General features: G+C 36.9%; 1 protein-coding gene and 1 pseudogene across 2 annotated transcripts in view; both read left to right on the top strand.

The window, feature by feature from the left end:
* LOC103468956 (claudin-4-like) overlaps positions 1 to 8,473 on the top strand; it is a 13,651-nt gene extending 5,178 nt beyond the window's left edge. The window contains exons 1-3 of one of the 2 annotated variants that reach the window (XM_008416371.1): positions 5,185 to 5,251; positions 7,188 to 7,302; positions 7,732 to 8,473. In XM_008416371.1, coding sequence (XP_008414593.1) covers positions 7,189 to 7,302; positions 7,732 to 8,238 — 621 coding nt within the window. In that variant the 5' untranslated portion in view covers positions 5,185 to 5,251; position 7,188 and the 3' untranslated portion in view covers positions 8,239 to 8,473. Of the gene's footprint in view, positions 1 to 5,184; positions 5,252 to 7,187; positions 7,303 to 7,731 lie in introns of those variants that run through there. The other variant, XM_008416372.1, reaches the window with a different exon arrangement.
* A 3,289-nt stretch (positions 8,474 to 11,762) lies between these two features.
* Positions 11,763 to 14,665, top strand: LOC103468955 (claudin-4-like; annotated as a pseudogene).
* The last annotated feature ends 7,297 nt before the right edge of the window (positions 14,666 to 21,962 follow it).

The raw sequence follows: 21,962 nt of genomic DNA, 5'->3' as shown, positions 1-21,962 counted from the left end.
GGGCTATCAGCAGGAGATTGTTGTCAGAATGGGAAACTGTAGGGAAACTGTAGGGAACTGCCAATAACTAATGCTGCCTTTGTGTCCTGATGCAACAGAATGTTGCAGCTGTTTTTTGATGTGTTTTTGGAATAAAATAAAAATAATCTCCTTTATTTTGACAAAAATGAAACAAACTTTTCCTCTTTACTTTATTTCTAATAACTTGGCATTAATATAAAGAATAGAAATGGACATTAATTCACACTAAAACGATTTAATTTGATGAACTGTATGAAAATGATAAATTGAAAATTTTCTCCACTAATAATGTAACTGATTACCAAATAACAGCAGGACTGGATTATTAACACTCTACAGCTTTAAACTGTGATTTCTGTCCCATTCATGTCGGATCTATTAGCGACATAATTGGCTTTTTTACTGTGATTCATTAAAACAACAAAAATTAAATGAGTTTTATAGTTTGAGCTTCAAATGTATTGTGACAGAAAAACTGTGTAAAGAAAGACAATTATTATGTTAAATAAATAATACCAGTTGAGTTGAATCATTAACACATTATAAATGAATTATACTTCATTATTTTAGTCGTAAACAAGCTGAGATTAAATGTCTTTTGTTCTTTAGGATCTTCGTCTTTATTCTGTTTTGTTTTCTTCACCTTTTGCCTCTTTAGAGTTTTATCGGTGTGTTAAGGGAAGATGTACACTAATAAATAAAAATAATAAATGAAGCAACATGCACATAAAGTCATCTCTGGTTCCGTGTCAGTTCATGCTGGCTGCCACCAGGTGGCACTGTTGTTGCGGCGACAGCACAAAACTTCCTTGTAAGCAGAAAAAAAGAGATTCACGGAGATCTTTTGATGCAGTTGCCTGACATAAATTCAGTTAAAAATACTTAATTGACTTAAAAGGAAATTAAATGTTGTGATTCAATAATTCAGACTCTTCAAAGAGTTATTGTAGAGAGTGATGGCTGAAGGCAGGAAAGACCTCCTGCAGCAGTCTGTATTACAGCTAATCTGAAGAAGCCTCTGACTGAAGACACTGTTTTCCTGAGAGTCGCATGAAGAGGACAGGCAAGGTTGTCCATAACTTTATTTGTTTTTACAAAGAATCAGTCTTTTTTTTCATCATATCTAGAAGTTCAACAAGAAGCTGGATGAGAATTTTGTTTCATTATTTCATCCATTTTGTTTCTGTCATTTCTTTCATGATTTCTGTTCATAAATCTGCCAATCAGATATGTTTGTGATTTTGCTTTAATAAAACATTTACTGAGTTGTTTAATTTCTTATTTAGTACACTGACTACTAGAAATTATTAAAGCTTTGTCAGATCCTGATGTGTTTGAAAAGAGAATAAAACATGTAAAACCACAGAAGACAAGTTTATTTTTAAAGAATTAAATTCTAAAAATCTGAATAGTGTGGATGTATTTAATTTTTAATAATAAATGCTGCTATGGACCAGGTGTGGACAACATAAAACCTTTCCACCAGACATTTGCTAAAGGTGTCAAAAGTTACATCCTGTGACTTTTAGCCTAAATAACTACAAAACTGTTCATTTGCTGGAAACATGAAACCACAGATGATGAGCCAATGCCCAGACAGGTTTGAACATCCATTGTGAAGCTATGACCACATGCACAGAACCACGTAAAGTACCATTTCACAGAGTTTCCACTATCACTGCATGAAAAGGTTGATTTCTGGCAGCTACTGACACGTAGTGCTGCCTGGCGCTTTGAGACTGAGGGCTATCAGCAGGAGATTGTTGTCAGAATGGGAAACTGTAGGGAAACTGTAGGGAACTGCCAATAACTAATGCTGCCTTTGTGTCCTGATGCAAATCGAGGAACTGATTTCCGCATGCAAAACAGTTTCCCGATTTGCATTCTGGAACTGATGCAAATCAATCCCCTGACTATGGAAAATGATTTGCATCAGGGTCCAGGAACCACTGGACTTATTGATTACATCTCCATGATCTTATGGGGTTGTTGATACATGTTGGTGTAAAAGTTGGAACCAAAGTTGTATATTTATTTTCTTTTGATTTATAAAAATCAAAGATTGGCATTCTTTGTTATCTTTTCCAGTTAAATATATGACTATACACAGGGGCGGCGCCAGGAATCTTGTGTCCCCTGACAAAAAATGTCATTGCTGTTACAATGTTTCGAGTCTATTTGACCACATCACAACCACAGTTGTGATGCTTAAAAAGCATCACAACTTTAAAGGTTTGCATCTGCCTTGCTTTCTTTGGTTCAATGCTGATACTAGCACAATATTTACTGTTCATGAATTTTAAATCCAACAGTCCACATCCAGTATGTAAATAGGTTGCTTAACCCTTATGTGTGTGAGGACTGAGGCAAACGTAGAGGACTATGGAAAATGATACAAGTTTTACATGTGTGGGGACGGTTGGACCCCATTTCGACATACAAGGGTTACATTTTTTCTATTAGGGTGCGTTCACACTGCAGCCTGAAGTGACTCAATTCCGATTTTTTTGGCAATTCCAATTTTTTTGCCAGGGCCGTTCACACTGCCAGAGACTGCGACCTGTATGAGTTCTGCAGTGTGAACGGGCAAACGACCTGAAAGTGTCCCGCATGTGCAGTAGAGGGCGCAATAGCGTCATCGTTCTCAGCGTTCTGCCAACCGCCGTAAAAGAAGAAGAAGAGCTCAGTGTTTGCGGAAGTAAACATGGAGGCTAACGGTGGAGCAAAACTTACATTTTTGAAGTTGTTATTCGGCCGGAGCAGCAGATTAACAACTTAATCATCATATAGTCCGTCAATGTTGTTGTTTTTCTTCGCACTTGCGCGTATCAGGACACAGAATAGTGAGATTTGTTGAGAAACAGTGACGTTCAGTTCGGATGAATGCGACCTGGACGTTAGGTCGCATTTGAATCGGATACTATCGGATATAATTTTATAACTTTTCTTAGCAGCATAGTAACTGCCACAGTCGTTCGTGTTTTCTACTGACTGCTGCTAACAGCGTCACTGAAGCCTCCATGCAGGAACGAACCATTTAACGCAGATAGGGGAGTTCAGGGCAAATATGGATGTGTGTTTTATGGTCTGGGAGTGGGAACATTAATTTTTTTACTGCTAAAAACATCCATCCATCCATCCATTTTCCTGCACCCTTGTCCCTTAGTGGGGTCGGGAGGGTTGCTGGTGCCTATCTCCAGCTAGCGTGCCGGGCGAGAGGCGGGGTCACCCTGGACAGGTCGCCAGTCTGTCACAGGGCAACACAGAGACACACAGGACAAACAACCATGCACATACACACACACACTCACTCACTCACTCACTCACACCTAGGGGCAATTTGGAGAGGCCAATTAACCTAACAGTCATGTTTTTGGACTGTGGGAGGAAACCGGAGTACCCAGAGAAAACCCACGCATGCACAGGGAGAACATGCAACTCCATGCAGAAAGACCGGGGCTGCGAATCGAACCCAGAACCTTCTTGCTGCAAGGCAACTGCTCTACTGTGCAGCCCCTGCTAAAAACAATCTTTGAAAATACAGTATGATTCATTTTGTTATTGGCAGGGCCCCAATTTTTTTTTAATTTTATTTCTATGAACATAAAATAAATAATTCAATTGTGGAGGGCCCCCTCCTGGTCCGGTCCCCTAGAATTGTCATCATTGTCAAAAGTTACATCGTGTGCCTCTTTGTTTAGATCATAGACATCAGTACATAGACGCCTCATGGAGCGCTGAGTCGTACGTAAAAGCGTCCGCCATCTTTTATGTGGCAGCAGAACGATCGGAGCTCCTTAAGTCCTGGGCTGTGTGAACCTGTTTCAACCGTTTTACAAAACAAGCTGCATTACCTTCCCCAGGTAAGGATGAAAGATCAGAATTACTTGACTTGCAGCCAGAAATTCGCTTATAAACAACCGAAAAATATTTCCTATGTAGATAATTTGGCCCGAAATAACCGCTAATTGTTAGCTTAGCAGCTAACGTTTTCATACTGTTTTCTAATGGGAGAGTTGATGAGAAACCGCTATTAGAGGAGAAGTTAATTAAAAACCAGGGGATTTAGTGAGTAAAGATCAGTCAGGATCAGAGCTGGAGCTGCTGGTCTTCAGTCTCTGTTTCCAGCTCAGCTTCACCATGTTGGTATTTAGCTATAAAGATGCTACGAGTCAGAGCCCAACATGCTGAAAATGTCTTTTTCTGAATGTGAAAGAAACATATACGAAATGTATATCGTATGTATTTTCTATTACACTTTTGGATAATTTCTCTTTTATTCTTGGCTTTAGCTTGTGAACCAGGACGTCATTGAGTTCTCCCAGTGTGACCAGCAGACTGAAGTATTACCAGTATTCCCAGCATAATAAATACATTTTTTACTCTTTCACTTTTTGTGTATTTTTAAATATCTCAATCTTAAGTATTAGTGTATTAATGTAGCTTATGTAATGAAATAAGAATAATTTACTCTGTTAGAATTATTTTTTGCTCTTAATAGCAGAGTTGACATACTGTAATAAATATTTATTCTCTGGAAAAGAAAAAATATGTAGTTTAATGTTTGACAATGACTGATTTATAAATAAAAAGTCATTTCTCAACAATGTATAAAAAATAAATACAGGAAAAATTTTTGTCTTGAAATGTTAAAATGTACATTAAATTATGGAATTATGTAAATACATTCTTTAATAAAACACTGTAAAAGTATGTCTGTTCATCAATGTCAATATAAAAATTATCAGTCATTTCTATCAAATAAAACATTGTGCTCTTTATTCAGAAATGCCCCAAAACAATTAAATAATAATCACATCAAAAGTTAGAAACTCGGTCTTTAGTCATTTCTTTGATTCCCAAATATATTAATGTGTGTGAGAAAATGTGTCAATGGCAGGTATTAACTTAAAATAATTTGTAGAACGGCACTTTATAAAGTTTGGTCCATTCACGATATGTGCTTACTGGCAAATATTCCACATTCAATATGGCGGACGCGGTTACATATCGCAGCAACGGGCCGACCCGCTCCATGAGGCGTTTACGTGTTCATGTCTGTGGTTTAGATGACCACAAGTTTTTCATTTCCCGGAAGCATAAAACCACAGATGATGTGCAAAACTCAAACAAAACTTCTTTGGTGAAGCAACAACATCTACAGAACCATTTCAGTTTCCACTTGGCTTAAAGTCACAACAAACAGAAGAACCTGCAGAACGTCAGAAAGGTAAGAGGTTTTTTATTTCTATTTTTAAAGTTAAGAAAAACAGATTAAGCTGAAAAATAAGTATTGTTGGAGTCTATAAGAAATCGATCACTATGTGCACAAAATGAATATTTTGAGACCAAAATTTAGCTTTTTTTTTGCCATTTATACATTTTTTATTATACGGATGTTGTGTAATGGTTTTTCAGCAGGCAGCAATTACATCAGGAGACAAAACTAATTATTTTCACTTCAGTTTAGTTATTCTGCACCAATTCACAATATATTATATCAAGACAATTTACAAAACAAAAACGAAGAAAAACGTAATTTTTCTAAAGTTAATTTTTAAAGGAAACCTTATATTACAGCATCTTAAATATTTTTATTGGACAGTGAAAGAATCATCATGTGGCTCATTGTAGAAACTTGATACAGAAATTTTTAAGTTGTTCTTGGCCAATGTAAAATGTAAGAACATATAAAATGTAAACATAAGTTTAGTTGTTTTTTTATTAATGTTTTACTAGGAGGAAAGGGGAAAATAAGAACAGGATCTCTAACTGCTAATGTCACAGTGAGCCACATAGTGCAGCTTCTCTGTGACAAAAAGGAAAAGAGACGAGAACAAGAGATGCTGAGTGTACGGATGGAAAAAGGCTTACAATTTTTTATATAAGTGAACAGGAGAAAATATGTACACACCAAATAAACAAATAAAATAAAAATAAGGGGGAAAAATCAAGGAAAAAATGTGAGAGGGGAGGCAGAGAGGTTGGCATCACTCAATCTGGGAGCAGAGACTGAAGAGAGTGAAAGAATGTCATGAAAGGCGCCATAGATTATAGAGTTTAGTGGAGATGCCTTTCACTGAATATCTAATCCTAATCCTGAATATCTAATCTCCAGTTTTAGAGGATTAGATTTTAGAAGGGACATGGTGTCATAGGGCCACTGATCGCTAGAGGGCGCTTTAGTTAATTTCCGATGAAGAAGAGATGCCGTCTTTCCAACAAGTAAGTAAATGCTAAAATATCCAATTAATTAGAGGTGAAGTGTTTGTAGTCAACTGGGAGCCCAAATATGGAAACATGGGGAGGATTTGATACATTTTCTAAGACCATTATTCCACCAGTCTTCTCCAAAATGTAGACCCAGTTCAAGTTCCCAAGCTGCCTTAACTTTGGTAATGTGTGAGGAGTCAAAAGACAGGATTTCATTGTAAACCTTTACAGATATATGAGTTTTGAAGAGGATCAGCTCAGAAACATCTCCCACTACAGGTTTAGTGGTTTGGGAGGAAAACTGTGAAACAAACCTTTGGCACAGAGTCTAATTTAAAGGTATAGATGAGAAGAAGGGAGATTAAATTCTAATGAAAGGTCTGCAGCACTGCTAAAGATACCTTCTTTGTAAAAATCATTAAAACATGTCAGCCCTTTATTAGCCCCTGATGAAAAGGTTGGATGTGAGCGCGGCTGAAGTAGATTATTCTTCAATAAAAGGAGCTTTTATAAAGATTTAAATTTAAAGTGTCCTAAATGTTTAATGCAGATCAAACTACTAGATTATTTGTGAAGTCAGAAGGGGAAGTGAGAAGAGCATTTAGAGAGGATGAGGAACATCCTCTCTAAATGCTCTAACTGAGATCCATAGACCTAAACCAAATTACATTTTGTGGATGTGTTCTGCCCAATAACACAGTAGGAAGTTTGGAAGTGACTGAATCCACCACTGAATTTACATCTATGAAGTTTGGACTTGCAGATTCTGGGTTTGTTGTTTTTTTATGTCGGCTGCTGAAGTTGAACATGTTGTGGTTTTCAGTGTGCAGGTGCTCCAGCGCCCTCTAGTGTCTGTCTGTGCACATCGCTGCCAGAGGCCCAATCCTGCATAGAGGATGGAATATATAGCAGAAAATGATTTAATACAGTTTTTCAATTTGTCTTTTTTACAGAATGGAATCAAAAACAGTTCAGATGATATTTGTGGCTCTCGGCGCCGTCGGGATGATTGGAGTCATCATCTGCTGCTCCCTGCCTGAGTGGATTGTGGGACATGTTAGTGATATGGTAATAACATGACCAAAAGGCATTTATGGTTCAAATTAGCATGATAGTTATGATTAGTTAACTTTTATGTTTTTTATCAGCCACTATTTTATGTGTTATTGTATAATTTAAGCAGAAAGTCTTTATAACAGCCGTTATAAAAATGCTGTCCATATGAAACATAATATTGACTTTGCAGTTTTACATCTCATCAGAAACTTACAGATTCCTGACATCATCTCTTCTTTTCTAAACTGTTTAAAGACTCAGTGATATTAATTTATATAAACTTCTGGTTTGGATGGGAGTTTAAAAATATTCTAAAAAAATAAACACAATTCTGACATTCAGTAAAAATAAATTAATTTGATTTTTCTGTTTGATTTAATGTCACACAGCATGTTTAATAAATTAATGTAAATATCTGTTTCTCTGTGTTTGGATGGATAGAAATTTCATCAAGGTCTGTGGATGGCGTGTGTGACGTACAGAACTTTACCACAGGTGTGCGGAGCGATTCCTTACACCATGATACCCTCTGAAATGGAGGCCTGCAAGGCCTTAACCGTCATCAGCTGCCTCCTCTGTGGTCTCAGCCTCCTCCTCCTGATCTTTGGTTCCGACTTCACCCCATGTGTTCAGAACCAAGACACCAAACCCAAAATGATCCTAGCGGCCGGAGTGGGCCTGATACTGGCCGGCCTGCTGGTGATCATCCCGGTCAGCTTGATGACAAATATTATTAGAAATGTACCAAAGGGAATGACAGAGGGAATGACAGAGGGAATGACAGAGGGAATGATGGTGGGAATGATGGTGGGAATGATGGTGGGAGCGAGCATCTATATCGGCTTCATAGCTGGTTTGATGTTGATGCTGATTGGAGGTCTGCTCTGCTACTTCAGCAGATCCAGGGGCGAAGGAGGAACCGTCAGCTTCTTCAGCAACAGAGCTTAAGATAAAAAAATTAATTTAGAGGCTTGATGTAAGGAACTGGTGTCCACAGACGGGCAGACGAGGGATAAATTTAGGTAAAAACTGGGAAAACGACGTGAAATGATCATTTCCATACTTTTAACATTTGGTGCTGAAAGGCATGTTTAGGAATATTTTTATTTTGGCAAAATTCCCAAAATCTTTCTTAAGATCTCTGTTAAAATTTGACTTAAAGATCCTCAGAAAAATGATTTTGAAATGCAGGAAAATTACATTTCAACAATCTTTTGATGCATTTTTTTTTGCTTATTAAAAATGTTTTATGTTTGTTATTTTTTTCATTCTTTCTTGATTCCAGTTTAAAAACCAGTCAACATAATTACCAACCAGATTTGCTTCAGTTTCATGATGTTTCTCAGTTTTCTGATTTATTTTCCATTGATAAAACATTTATTGTAACTATTTCTGTTTTTGTACAATAATTGATTATTATCTTAGATCAGATTCAGATGTGATTGGAAAAATAAATAAGATTAATAAAAAAATGTAATTTTATATAATAGCAGTTTGTTTTACAACAATATAAAAAATTTAAGCTACATAAAGAAAACTTTATTTCAGCTGTTTGATTCTTCATCAATATTGTTTTACAAAATTCTGCAAACCCTTCAAAGTGCTACATTTCAGCTTTTGATTTTGTATTTTTCATTTGTAAACAAGAAATAAAGAAAAGGTTTTGCTGAATTTTCATAACTATTTCCGTTTATGAGATTTTCTTCCCTTTGTTAAACTTTAAGATCTGAGTTTAAATAAAAAATATCCTAAAATCGTCACAAACTGTTTATTCATATGCAGCATTTTGGTCCTTTGGCTCAGAGGCCAACAGTTTAATCTGCTGACATCAAACCACAGCAGATTTATGAACGTTGGAGAGTTTTGAACTTCCTAATTCAGTTTCTAAGTGAAGTCAACGTTTCACATTCAAAGATCCGCCTGGTTTAAGATCAGATGTAACAGAAGAACCTCCTGATCCAACCACAACTTTTACAAAGGTAAACACTTTTTCTAAACATTTTTACCAAAACAGAAGAAATAAATCATTGGATTCCTTTTATCACAAATCAGTTAATGTGGATAAAATTACCTTTTTCTTTCATATTTTTATGCTTTTCTGGTTGATCTGAGGATTTATTAGATGGATGTTGGGTTGTGGTTTTAGTGACGCAACTGAAGGAGAAAATGTAAATTATTTATGTTTCCTAAGGAAATGTGCAACGATACCAACTGCATTTCCATTACAAATGTGTTTTTTTCTTTACTAAATTTCTTTCCTTCATAATCTGGACTAAATTCATCCTAAACCTTGAATAAGAAATTTTATTTAAATAAAAGCCAATGAGCATCAACAGTTATATAAAATGTTTTGTGTCTTTATTATTAATAAACTATAAAGTCTCTCATCAAAGGTAATTTATCCTAATTTTACCTGCAGGAAAATAGAATATTGTATTGGTCTTGCTTTTTACACTTGTTTTATTATTTAGCCATAAATATATATGATTGAAATGTGCTATACAAATAAAATTTGATTGATTGATTGATTGATATGATTATTATAGTCTCTGATCAATATAAACAAGAATAATCCATTACTGTATAAATCTTCCTCTGAATTTCATGTGTTTCTGGGATAAAATAAAAATAATCTCCTTTATTTTGACAAAAATGAAACAAATGTTTCCTCTTTACTTTATTTCTAATAACTTAGCATTAATATAAAGAATAGAAATGGACATTAATTCACACTAAAATGATTTAATTTGATGAACTGTATGAAAATGATAAATTGAATGTTTTCACCACCATAACCAATGTAACTGATCACCTTGTAACAGTAGGACTGTTAGGAGGTAAGAGAGACTTCAGCTGTTGCACTGAGACCTGTCATCTCCAGAGGTTCTCAGATGATACAGCTGTGGTTGGTTGACTCAGAGATGAGACTGGTGATTGGTGATGAGACTGAGTTCAGGTCTGCTGCAGACAACACTGCCGCATGGTGTGGGCTGAACCAGCTGCAGCTCAGTGTGACCAAGACCAAGGACCTGGTGGTGCATCAGAGGAGGAGGACCAGGACACCAGTGTTACCATCCGGGGTCAGTGTGGAGAACTATACAAGAATAAAACCCAAACTTCATTTTCAGAGTTTCTAACAAATTTTCTATGTGCTTTTTAAAAGAAAGCTCTTTATCTAAAATAAAACAAGAGATATTTATAATTACTGACAAAGTCTGTGCACCAAAATCAGTGGGAAGCAACAGAGATCTGATAGCTAGAGAGAAAAATATTGCTTTTGTCCACATTCAAAACCAGCTTCAGAGTATGCAGATGAGCTTGAGATTTTTTAATGCAAAAAGTTACATCCTGTTATTCTTAGCTTAGATGATCAAACTCTTCATTGGCATGAAACAAAACCGCCGATGTGCAAAAAACAAATCAGAACTTCCTCTGTGAAGCAACAACCACAAAAACAGAGTCAATTCAGAGTCGCCACTTTGCTTCTTAAAGTCAACAAACAGAAGAACCTGCAGAATGTGAGAGAGGTAAGCAATTTGCCTTTTTTATTTATTTTTAATGCAAAGGAGAAACTGATAGAGGAGAGGAGGAACTTTTCCTTTTCATGAGGAAAAAGAAAAGCTCCTCATAAGTCCTGATCAAAAATAAGTTTTTTTTGTCATAGGAATCATCAACACCTGTGCAGGTGGCCAGTGAGACATAAGACAGATATTAGGCTTAGTTATAAGTAATGATACTAACTGAAGACCTGAGAACTGAAAACAAAATGTCTGCTGATATCATTTACATGTCAAAATAAATCTGATAATCACGTCGTAATTTTTAAACATAGAAATAGAAAATAAAACGTAATCTACATCCATCTGGTGTCCGCTGGGGAATATTCTCTCTGTAAATGAGCGAGAAATTTTCTCTTAGTTGTACAGATCTGTTCTACTGAGTACATGTTGCAGCGCTTGGTATTTTTATTGAGGTCATGAATGTTCAGTTTCACTTTAGTTGTGCAGATGAAGGACAGTGAAAGACTCATAATGTGGCTTGTTGTGCAAGTTTGATACATAAAGATTGTAAGGGGGTTTTTTTGCAGCTAAATTTGAGTAAATGTAAATGTAAACCAAAGTTTATATGTAGTTGTTTTTTTATGTCGGCTGCTGAACGTTGAACATGTTGTGGTTTAGTGTGCAGGTGTTCTGGCGCCCTCTAGTGTCCATCTGTGCACATCGCTCCCAGAGGCCCAATCCTGCATTAGAAAATGCCAATGGTTGGATGATTGTTACCAAAGCTGGGGTGAAACCATCCATCCATCCATCCATCCATCCATCCATCCATCCATCCATCCATTTTCTTTCACCCTTGTCCCTCAGAGGAGGTCGGGAGGGTTGCTGGTGCCTATCTCCAGCTAGCGTACCGGGCGAGAGGCGGGGTCACCCTGGACAGGTCGCCAGTCTGTCGCAGTGGAGTAAAACCAAATAATATGTATTAGAAAATGATTTAATCCCCGTTTTTTAATTTGTTCTTTTTGCAGAATGGAATCAAACACAGTTCAGATGGTTTGTGTGGCTCTCGGCGCCATCGGGCTGATTGGGGTCATCACCTGCTGCTCCCTCCCTGAATGGCTTGTCCTGAGAAGTTACAGCTATCCTGTTCTGGTAACCACATAATAAAAGGCATTTTATGGCTTACTTTTTTTATGGTTACTTTTATGGGGGTTTTTTTTTATCACCTACTATTTTATGTGTTATTGAAGAAGTTACGCAGTATATCTGCTTAAATTCTTTTAAAATGCTTTTCATATGAAACAAACTTTGCAGTTGAAATTGGGCCTCTGTCTCTTTAAGAAGCTTCTGCTCCATCTTCAGCATGTCATTGCATCATTGCTTCTCATTATGCAGTTTGCAACCATTTTGGGAGTTTTTGAGCTATAGTCTCGATAAGCATTTGCTTTGCAGTTCTTCGCAGTTTTTGTAACCATTTCTGGGGCGATAAAGTGAGGTTTACCTCTATTTTAACATAATATTGTTAATTAACCTCATCAGAAACTTACAGATCCTGACATCATCAACTGGGCTTTCCTAAACTGTTTAAAGACTCAATTATATTAAATTTAATAAACTTCTAGCTTGGATGAGAGCTCTAAAAAAATTCAGCAAAAATAAACTTGCACAATTCTGCCTAGGGCTGAAACGATTCCTTCAGTGATTCAAGAACCTCAATTATTAAAATTCCTCGAGGAAATGTATCTGCTTCGAAGCTTCATTAAATTATGTTTTATTAGTTAGCGCACCGTGTTCCAATTGGGTCATTATTTGCGTTGCGCGGAGCTCTCACTTCCACCTGAGTTGTTGACGAAAGCTGAGTGTTAGCAGCATAATGTCCAATTTTCAAGTTCTGCCTGGGAGGATTTTATTTATTCATGATAATGTTAAAGTTTTTGTCGTTTTTCGGGGACCAATAAGCTCCTTAAAATGACATGAGCGATGCCTGGAGTACGGCAGCCTTTCTCCTCTGAGAGCTGCTGGTTCAGAGCAAACGGCAGGATTATTTATACAGGTGAGCGGATAGACTGAACGCTGCGGCGGCTTTAGATGCGTAGCTTTACGGACGAACTGGAAAATAAATTCATATCATCCAGGTCACAACAAATGGAAGGCAAAGGGCATCGTGGCGTTACACGGCTGGTGGATGTTTCTGTGTGTGACGAACGAAGGAGTCAATTCCAGTCACTAACATGAACTCAAAGCTATAAATGTCTGGGCAAAGTGAGAGTTCATCTATTACACTGACTGAAGATGAACCAAAAGCTGGAGCTTAGACATTTCAGATTTTTGTATAACTTTTCTTCAGGTTAACTTAGAAAGTGCGGTGTTATTGTTACAAGTTAATTTTCTAAACTACAAAAACGTTTTGTTAGGGAAGCTCAAATGTAAAAAATTGGATTTATGTTGATATCCGATAGTAACTCTGCTGCTGTTAGATTTACTAATGTTTTATTTTATCTTTTTTTTTATCCGATTACTCGATCAATCGTAACAATAATCGATAGATTACTCAATTACTGAAATATTCATTTACAACGGCCCCAATTCTGACATTCTGTAAATAGACAATTATATGTTTCTATCTGATTTAAAGTCATCCGTTGCATGGAACACATTTAATAAAGTGAATGTAAATATCGTTTCTGTGACTGTGGCTGGATAGGAGCAGCACTACGGTCTGTGGATGGAGTGTGGGCCGGAGGAGTGCACACAGTTCGGCTTCGTACTGGCGGCCAAACCCTCTGGACTTCAGGCCGCCCGCGCCATGACCGTCAGCAGCTGCATCCTCTGTGGTCTCAGCCTCTGCTTCCTGATCTATGGTGCCGACTTCACCACATGTGTTCAGAACAAAAACTCCAAGACCAAAAGGATCCAGGTGGCCGGAGTGGACCTGCTGCTGGCCGGCCTGCTGGTGATCATCCCGGTCAGCTTGTGGGCGCATAATATTTTGAGAAACAAACAATGTCACTCGAGAGACATTGGAACTAGCATCTATATCGGCTGGGCAGCTGGTGTGCTGATGATCCTGACTCAAGGTCTGCTCCTCAGCTTTGGCAGACCCAGATCCAGAGGCTCTGCTGGCGGTTCCTCCTCCAGTTCTGCTCCAGTTCTGGAGCAGTTCCTCCTCCAGAACTGCTGGTTCTGGAGGAGGAACCACCACTTCCGTTGCTCTAGTGACCAGCTGCCACACTCAGAGCGTTTAAGGTCCAAGCAGCGTCATGTAGAGGTTTTATAGAAGGGTCTGGTGTCCAATAGATGGGTGGACAAGGGATAAATTCAGGTAAAAACTGGAAAGACGACGTCAAATTATCATTTCCATATTTCTGACATTTGGTGCTGGAAGGCATGTAAACTGTAACACATATGATTTTTATTTTTATTTTGTCAGGATTTCCAGTATCTTTCTTAAAATGTCTGTTAAAATTTGACTTCACAAAGATCCTTAGCAGGAAAATAATTTTAAAATGCATTAATGTCTGTATGCAGGAAAATTACATTTCAGTGACTTTTTGATGCATTCTTGTTTGATTATCAATACTTCCTTATTTCCAGTTTAATAAACAGTCAACATAATTACTATCCAGATTTGCTTCAGCGAACAATTTCATCAAAAACATTCACTGTAACTTTTTCTGTTTTTGTACAATAATCACAACAGATCATTATCTTTGATCAGATACAGATGTGATTGGAAAAATAAATAAGATGAATCAAAAATGTAAGCAACTTGCAGAAAACTTTACTTCAACTGTTTGATTCTTCATCTCATATACAAAAGAATATTGTTTTACAAACGGATGCAAACCCTTCAAATAAAGTTTTACCGTCTGACTTTATTTTATCTCATATTTCAGCTTTTGCTTCTGTATTTTTCTTTTGTAAACAAGAAATAGAGAGAAACGTTTTTGCTGATTTTTCATAACTACTGCATTTCCTTTACAAATGTGCGGTTTTTTAAACTAATTTTCTTGCCTTCACAATGTGCACTGCATTTATCCTAGACGGTGAAGAATAATTTTACTTTGTTGTACTTGTTTTTCTATTTAATGAATGTGATATTTACCAATGAGCTGAATAAAATGAATCGTTTCTTTGTTCATATATTTATTAAAAACTACAATGTCACTCATCAAAGGTAATTCTTTGCCCTTTTCGATTGTTTTTTAGCTGGATAAAGTGATGTAAGTCATTCCAGAATATTTTACTGTATGCACATTGAAAATTAAATAGTTTCTAAATTAAATGGCATTCCATTTCTTGGTGGCCATCAGTATTAAAATCTCCTCCACATATAATTTTACCTGCAGGAAAAAAGAATATTGTATTGGTCTTGCTTTTTACAGTTGTTTGATTATTTAGCCATAAATATATATTATTGTAAATAATCTCTGATCTTTATAAACTAGAATAATCCATTACTGTGTAAATCTTCCCCTGCAGAACAGCGACCCCTGCTGACTCCTTTATGTACATATTCACTCTGCCAGAATGTTGCAGCTGTTTTTTCATGTGTTTCTGGGATAAAATTAAAATAATCTCCTTTATTTTGACAAAAATGAAACATAACTTTCCTCTTTATTTCTAATAACTTAGCATTGATATAAAGAATAGAAATTGACATTAGTTCACACTAAAACGATTTGGTGAACTGTACGGTAAAGAAAGACAATTATTGTGTTGAATAAAAAACATTAACACATTATAAACGAGTTATGCTTCATTATTTTGGTCGGCTCAATCGTGTATTTTTCTAGTTGCAGCCGAGATGAAAGTGTTTTGTAATTCTTTAGGAGTTGGATCTTCATCTTCATTCTTTTTGTCTTGTTCACCTTTTTCATTTTTGGTTTGGAGTTTCATCGGCGTGTTCGGGGAGGATATACATTCTTAATAAAAACTATTGAATAAAAGATAACACATATACCTAGACACATTCAGTGTCAGTGGATACTAGCTGCCACCAGCTGGCACTGTTGCTGCAAGCATCCAAACACTTTCTTCTAAGTAGAAAAAATGAGATTTCACGGAGATTTTTTGAAGAAATTGAATAAGATAAATTAAAATTCAAAAATACTTCATTGATCCAAAAAGGGAAATTAAATATTCTAACTCATTAATTCAGATTCTTCAAAGTTATTGTCGATGCTGAAGGAAATATTGTTGGAAGGAAATGTCTCCTGCTGCAGTCTGTATTACAGCACATCTGAAAGCCTCTGACTGAAGACACTCTGTTTTCCTGAGTCTCATGAAGAAGACGGTCAGGGTTGTCCATAACTTTCTTTGTTTTATAAAGAATCAGTCTTTTCATCATCATCTCCGGACATTCAACAATAATTTTATTTGATTATTTAACCCATTTTATGTTTCTGTCATTTCTTTCATGATTTCTGTTCATAAATCTGCCAACCAAATGTGCTTGTGATTTTGCTTTGCTTTCTATCGATAAAATATTTACTGAGTTGTTTTATGTCTTATTTAGTACACCGGTCAGGGCCTGCCCAGGGCAAAGTAAACTAAGCAGCCGCTTAGGGCCCCAAGACAGCAAAGGGGCCCCCTCAGTGGAGCTGATTTTTAATTTTTCTTTCTTTTTATAATTTCTATGTCATTATAATATCAAAAACACACAATTTCTCTGTGTAGATATTTGTTTTTACAATAATATATATTTGATAATGTATGTAGAAATTATTATTTTATCAATAAAAAGGAAAATAAATAAATTGCTCTTGGGGGGCCCCTTGTGGCCACGGCAGGTACCGCACGCTTCGCCAGTAACATGAGCTGCTGTGTTATGTGCAGAGCATCCAAACGTCCAAAGCTCCAGTCAGAAGTGAAGTAAACAAAACAATGTCTCTAAAAAGGACTTCAGGGAGGGAGAAAAGAGGAAGAATAGAAAAAAGCCCAAATAAAGGTTTGTTTTAATGTGTCTTGGTAATGTAATGTAATTTAAAAGATTTGTAAAGCTGCTCATAGAAAATTAGCTTGATAGTAAAGGGTTGCCACCTTTCAGAAATAATAAGGGACGCCCACCACAGCATGTGGTTCCACTCACGCCGTGATAGACATTATTTTATGGTGGTGTTTTTTTGTTTTTAAAAAGTGATCCATAGAGCAATCGTTCATACATAGAGTCAGGGGCGCGATACGGGGGAAAAGTGATGACAATTCTGACCAGCAGGGGGCCCTCCACAATTTAATTATTTATTTTTTGTTCATAGAAATTAAAAAAAATAATCAGGGCCCTGTCCATTACAAAATTAATCATATTGTATTTCAAAGATTGTTTTTAGCAGTAAAAATTTTATGTTCCCACTCCAAGTTAATAAAACACACATCCATATTTGCCCTGAGTTAAATGGTTCGTTCCTGCATGGAGCGACGCTGTTAGCAGCAGTCAGTGGAAAACACGAACGACTGTGGCAGATATGCTGCTAATAAAAGTTATGAAATAGGTTTTCCCAAAAAAAAAATAAGAGAGAGGGAGAGAGAGAAAAAGGCAAGTGTTAATTTATAACCCAGTATAACCCAGAGGTGGGTAGACTGTGTGAGATTATCAACCATTTAGCATAATTAGCTTAGCTACAGACTACTGTTTAGTTCCTTTTCACTAGCATTTAATGAATTAAGAAAAAATGACCAACATATTCATATATATAACTTGTCCCTTGTACCTTTTACCACTTAACAGGTGAGTCAGTCAGCAGCAGCTCTAACCCACGTCCCTCCTGACCCGTCCTTTCCTGAGTGAAATTAAAGATGCAGGATGTAACTTTTATAAAAAATATATTTTTTCTACATATTTGTTTAAACTGTCATTATATTGTGAGAGGTAATCTGTGAACAATCTATTTCCTCTGCTTTCTCCCAGTGCTAGAAGCAACCAGTCAGTGGCAGGAGACTTTTTGTGCTGTCAATCACAATCTCATGTGGTGCTGCTCATCCTTCCTCCTCCTCGCTTTGTGCTATGCTGCAGCTAGCATAGCACAGAGCTGTGCAGATTCAAACTGTGAATGCTCAGTTTAGTTAGCATAGCTACCAATGATGGCAGATAAACGGTTTCTTGTAATGATAAGTTGTTTCTCCACCATTAGCACATTTAGCAGTGAGTGAATGAGGCTAATTGACAGCTAAGACCCTCCTACTGGTTCTGATAGGTTGTTTTGGTCAGAACGGTGCATTACGTTAACCAGTAATAGTAATTCAGGGAGGAGATGGAGGAGATTGATTGTTTTCACTGATTATCTGTCTCAGAACAAACTGCTACAACATGGTGACAGCTTTACCAAATATGGAGAAAACATTTTTTTATTAAAGTTATCTACTGCAGCTTGAATAAAATGCAACTACATAAGATTTTTGAGAAGTCTGGATTGCTTTATGTGTATTTGCACGTTGCTTTTGACTGTTGCTGACTGTTGGAGACATTTCAGTATCTAAAACTAATAGAACAAATGTAAGCAACCTACTTGCAGACTGGATGTGGACTGTTGGATGTTAAATTTATGAGCAGTAAATATTGTGCTAATTATCAGAATTGAACCAAAGAAGCAAGGCAGATGCAAGCCTTTAAAATTGTGATGCTTTTCATGGGTCAAATAGACTCAAAACATTGTAACAGCAGCTGTGTGGCAGCCCCCCTGCTGATAGTTCTCAAGAAAACCACTGCTTTAGTTTTATCCATATTCAAAACGAGCTAAAGGGTATGTAATGAGTTTAAGATACTCTTTGATGTTGTCACTGCAGGGAAAATAAGAGTTTTCCACCAAACATTTGCTAAAGATAACAAAGTTACATCCTGTTACTCGTAGCTTAGATGACTATTCACTCGTCATTTACGTGATCCAAAACCACAAATGTGTAAAAAAAATAAAGCAGAACGTCCGCTATGAAGAAACGACATACAGCACTATCTCACATAGTTCCTTAAAGTCACAACTTATAGAAACCCCTGCAGTAAGGTAAGCAGTTTTTACCTTTTTTAACTTATTTTTAATGCAAAGAAAAACAGATTTAGCTACAACAGAATAATTGTTGGAGTCTAATCTACAAGAAATCCATCATAATGAGCACAAAATTAACCTTCTGAGACCGAAGCTTAGCTTTTCTTTTATCATTTATACAGTTTTAGAGTGCTCTGTAGATTTTTTTATAAAGTTGTCTGATGGTTTTGGGGCAGGCAGCAATTACAGACACATCACAAATTATATTCAGTTCAGTTTATTTTTATTGCACCAATTCACAATATGTGTTATCTCCAGAGAATTTACAAAACAAAAACAAACATTTTAATTTTCTATGTTAAAGAAAGTAAAAGTTAGTCGCAGGAGAGCGACAACGTTTAGTATTTTAGTTATCTCAGCCGAAGCCAAAGGAATCACAGCTAATCAGATTGTAGCTTCAGTAAAGAGTTAAATAAAGAAACAAAGTTAAAAGGAAAAGTGAATATTCTTAGTGTTTAATACAGTTAATCTTACGACATTTTGAACAAAATTCTTAATTTAGAATAGGTTTGTGTTAATGGTAGGTATGTTTTGAACTTGCATAAACACTACAGACAAGAGTTTGTCTGCAAGGGAGACGGTTTGTTACCAGAGGGAAACGAGGCCCTGGATTTACTTCTTCTACACGGGCATCTCCCAGGCAAGCAGTAAAATAAGAGACATGATTCAGGGCTGGAAAGCTGGTGAAAGATTCCTCCATTCCTGGAGGGTGGAAGGCACGGTATGCATGACTGAAAAGATGTAGGAGAATTGTATGTGTTAAGTTTCACTTCTTCCTCTTTCTTCTCTATCTCTTTCTAGCCTGAGCTCTGCTTTTTCAAAATAAAAAAGAGAAATGTGAACTTCTGCATTTCTCTGACTCAGTTTCTAATTTTCAAAAGAATTTTCCTAAAAAAATATGATATCAACTGGAAATGAGGACTCACCACTCTACCCTTTATTGTTCCTTTTTTCGTTTTTGCATTCAGTGCCACTCACTCTGCTGCCCTCCAACAGTTTGGGGACTCTCTACTTTAAACCACACAAAATCACACACAAAATCTCTGTAATTTGTGTGTGTAGGCTGTGTGTATGTTTTCATGTAGACGCTACGATGCTCCTAGTTGATTGGTTTTTCTTTTTTGGTTTGCTTTACATAAAGTTCTGAAAATCAATTAAAAAAACCATAAACAAAAGCCCTAGAAATTCTGCAAAATTGCAAAGGAAACAAATGTACATGAGTGGATATAAAAGTGTTCAGTTTGTCCTCCAGCAGCCTGACATACAGCAGCAGAGATTCAGAGATAATCCAGAAAAACCATTAATAAAGCTGATTATTAAAAGCTTTATGTGTTAATTTAACAGGGAGCCAGTACATTATTGTAAGAGAACACAAAACAAAAAAAATCTGTATAATTAAGCTTTATTAGACACATAGCATATTAATTCGTAAATGTACATTGATGAAACTATATCTTAAAATAATTAAGCAGTTTCTGTTTAAAAGCTCTGACATTTGTTAAATTTAAAACAAATGAAGGAAGTGAGTTTCATGTTTTCATTCCTCTAAAAATACATTTTTTTTAAAGTAAATGTCAGGTTTAAATCCCCTAACCACTCTCACAAAACACAAAGAACGGACAAGAGTCAGAGATCAAATATTACCTGCAGGGAGAACACAGAGAAACCCAGTTACAGCTTTCACCTGTTCTGAAGTTCAGTCTGCTTCTCCTTATTCAGGGAACGCCCTAGTTACATGTGGCACGCAGCTCTATGGGTGCGTTCACACTGCAGCCTGAAGTGACCCAATTCCGAATTTTTTACCCGGGCCGTTCACACTGCCAGTAAATGCGACCTGTATGCGTTCTGCACTGTGAACGGGCAAACGACCTGAAAGTGTCCCGCATGCGCAGTAGAGGGCGCGATAGCGTCATCGTTCTCAGTGTTCTGCCAACCGCCGTAAAAAGAAGAAGAAGAGCTCAGTGTTTGCGGAAGTAAACATGGAGGCTAACGGTGGAGCTTAGCTTACATATTTGAAGTTGTTATCTGGCTGGAGTAACATATTAACAACTTAATCCTCATGTAGTTCCTCATGGTTGTTGTTTTTCTTCCCGCCTGCGCGAATCAGGAAGCAGAATTTGTTGATTATCAGTGACGTTCAGTTCGGATGAATGCGGCCTGGACGTTATGGTCGCATTTGAGTCAGATGCGTATCGGATATGGGTCACATTTAAAAAAGAATCCGACCTGTGCTGTTCAGACTGCCATGAAAAGATCGGATACAGGTCGCATTACGTCAAAAGAAAAATCTGAATTGGGTCACTTCAGGCTGCAGTGTGAACGCAGCCTAAAGGGAGATGGAAGAAACAACTGCGTGCCTGATTACACAGCATCTCTTAACAGAGCACTCAGTATCTCCAAGGCCAGGAATCCTGCCTGCTGTTGCGACGGCTACATTCTGCTCATCTTCTGGGAAGGTTGCGGTTGTCTCCTGTTCATGAGGAGATGTTTCTTGTGGTATATTTTGCATACCACAAGAAAAACACTACTCATAATGGAAATTTTCATTACCTATTATAGTAAGAGTAAAGACATAAAACAAACATATAATAACTTGTATACATTTATTCCAACATTTCCCTCCTGTTTATCATGTTTGTACAAATTCTCACATCGCTTAACAGTTACGTCTTAAAAAGATTTTCAACTGCAAGGTCATTTTTATGTAAGCAAACATAATTACACTGTCATCATTTTAATCAGAAAACACAGTCAACTTCATATCACTTACTGTGTCTGAGTCAGGCTGCTGCTCCTCATTGTCTTCATCCTGTTATTTTGCTGTCCTTGTCATCGCTGACCCTTTTTCTCTGGGCAGACCCTAGCCAGATGCCCCTGCTTGCCACAGCCCCAACTCCCTGAATCCTGCATGCTATAGTCCTTTGCCTTCCCAGCTTCCTCTTCCTCCTCTTCTTCACTATAAAATGCACCAGCTGCTGGCTTCTTTGCTTTCTTTTCACTCTACTTTTTCAGCAGGTTGAGCGTGATTTACATACTCATCTAGTGCTCCGGTGGATGTTCCAGTATAATGCTTTTGTACCCGATGTCTGCTTGGATCTTTGGATCCTGCATGAAGTGCATTTTTTAATTGCTGACA

This window comes from Poecilia reticulata, linkage group LG8 (genome assembly GCF_000633615.1).
Source record: "Poecilia reticulata strain Guanapo linkage group LG8, Guppy_female_1.0+MT, whole genome shotgun sequence".
Lineage (NCBI taxonomy): Eukaryota > Metazoa > Chordata > Actinopteri > Cyprinodontiformes > Poeciliidae > Poecilia > Poecilia reticulata.
The sequence above is the reverse complement of the archived record's forward strand: the minus strand, read 5'-3'. Positions and strand labels throughout refer to the sequence as shown.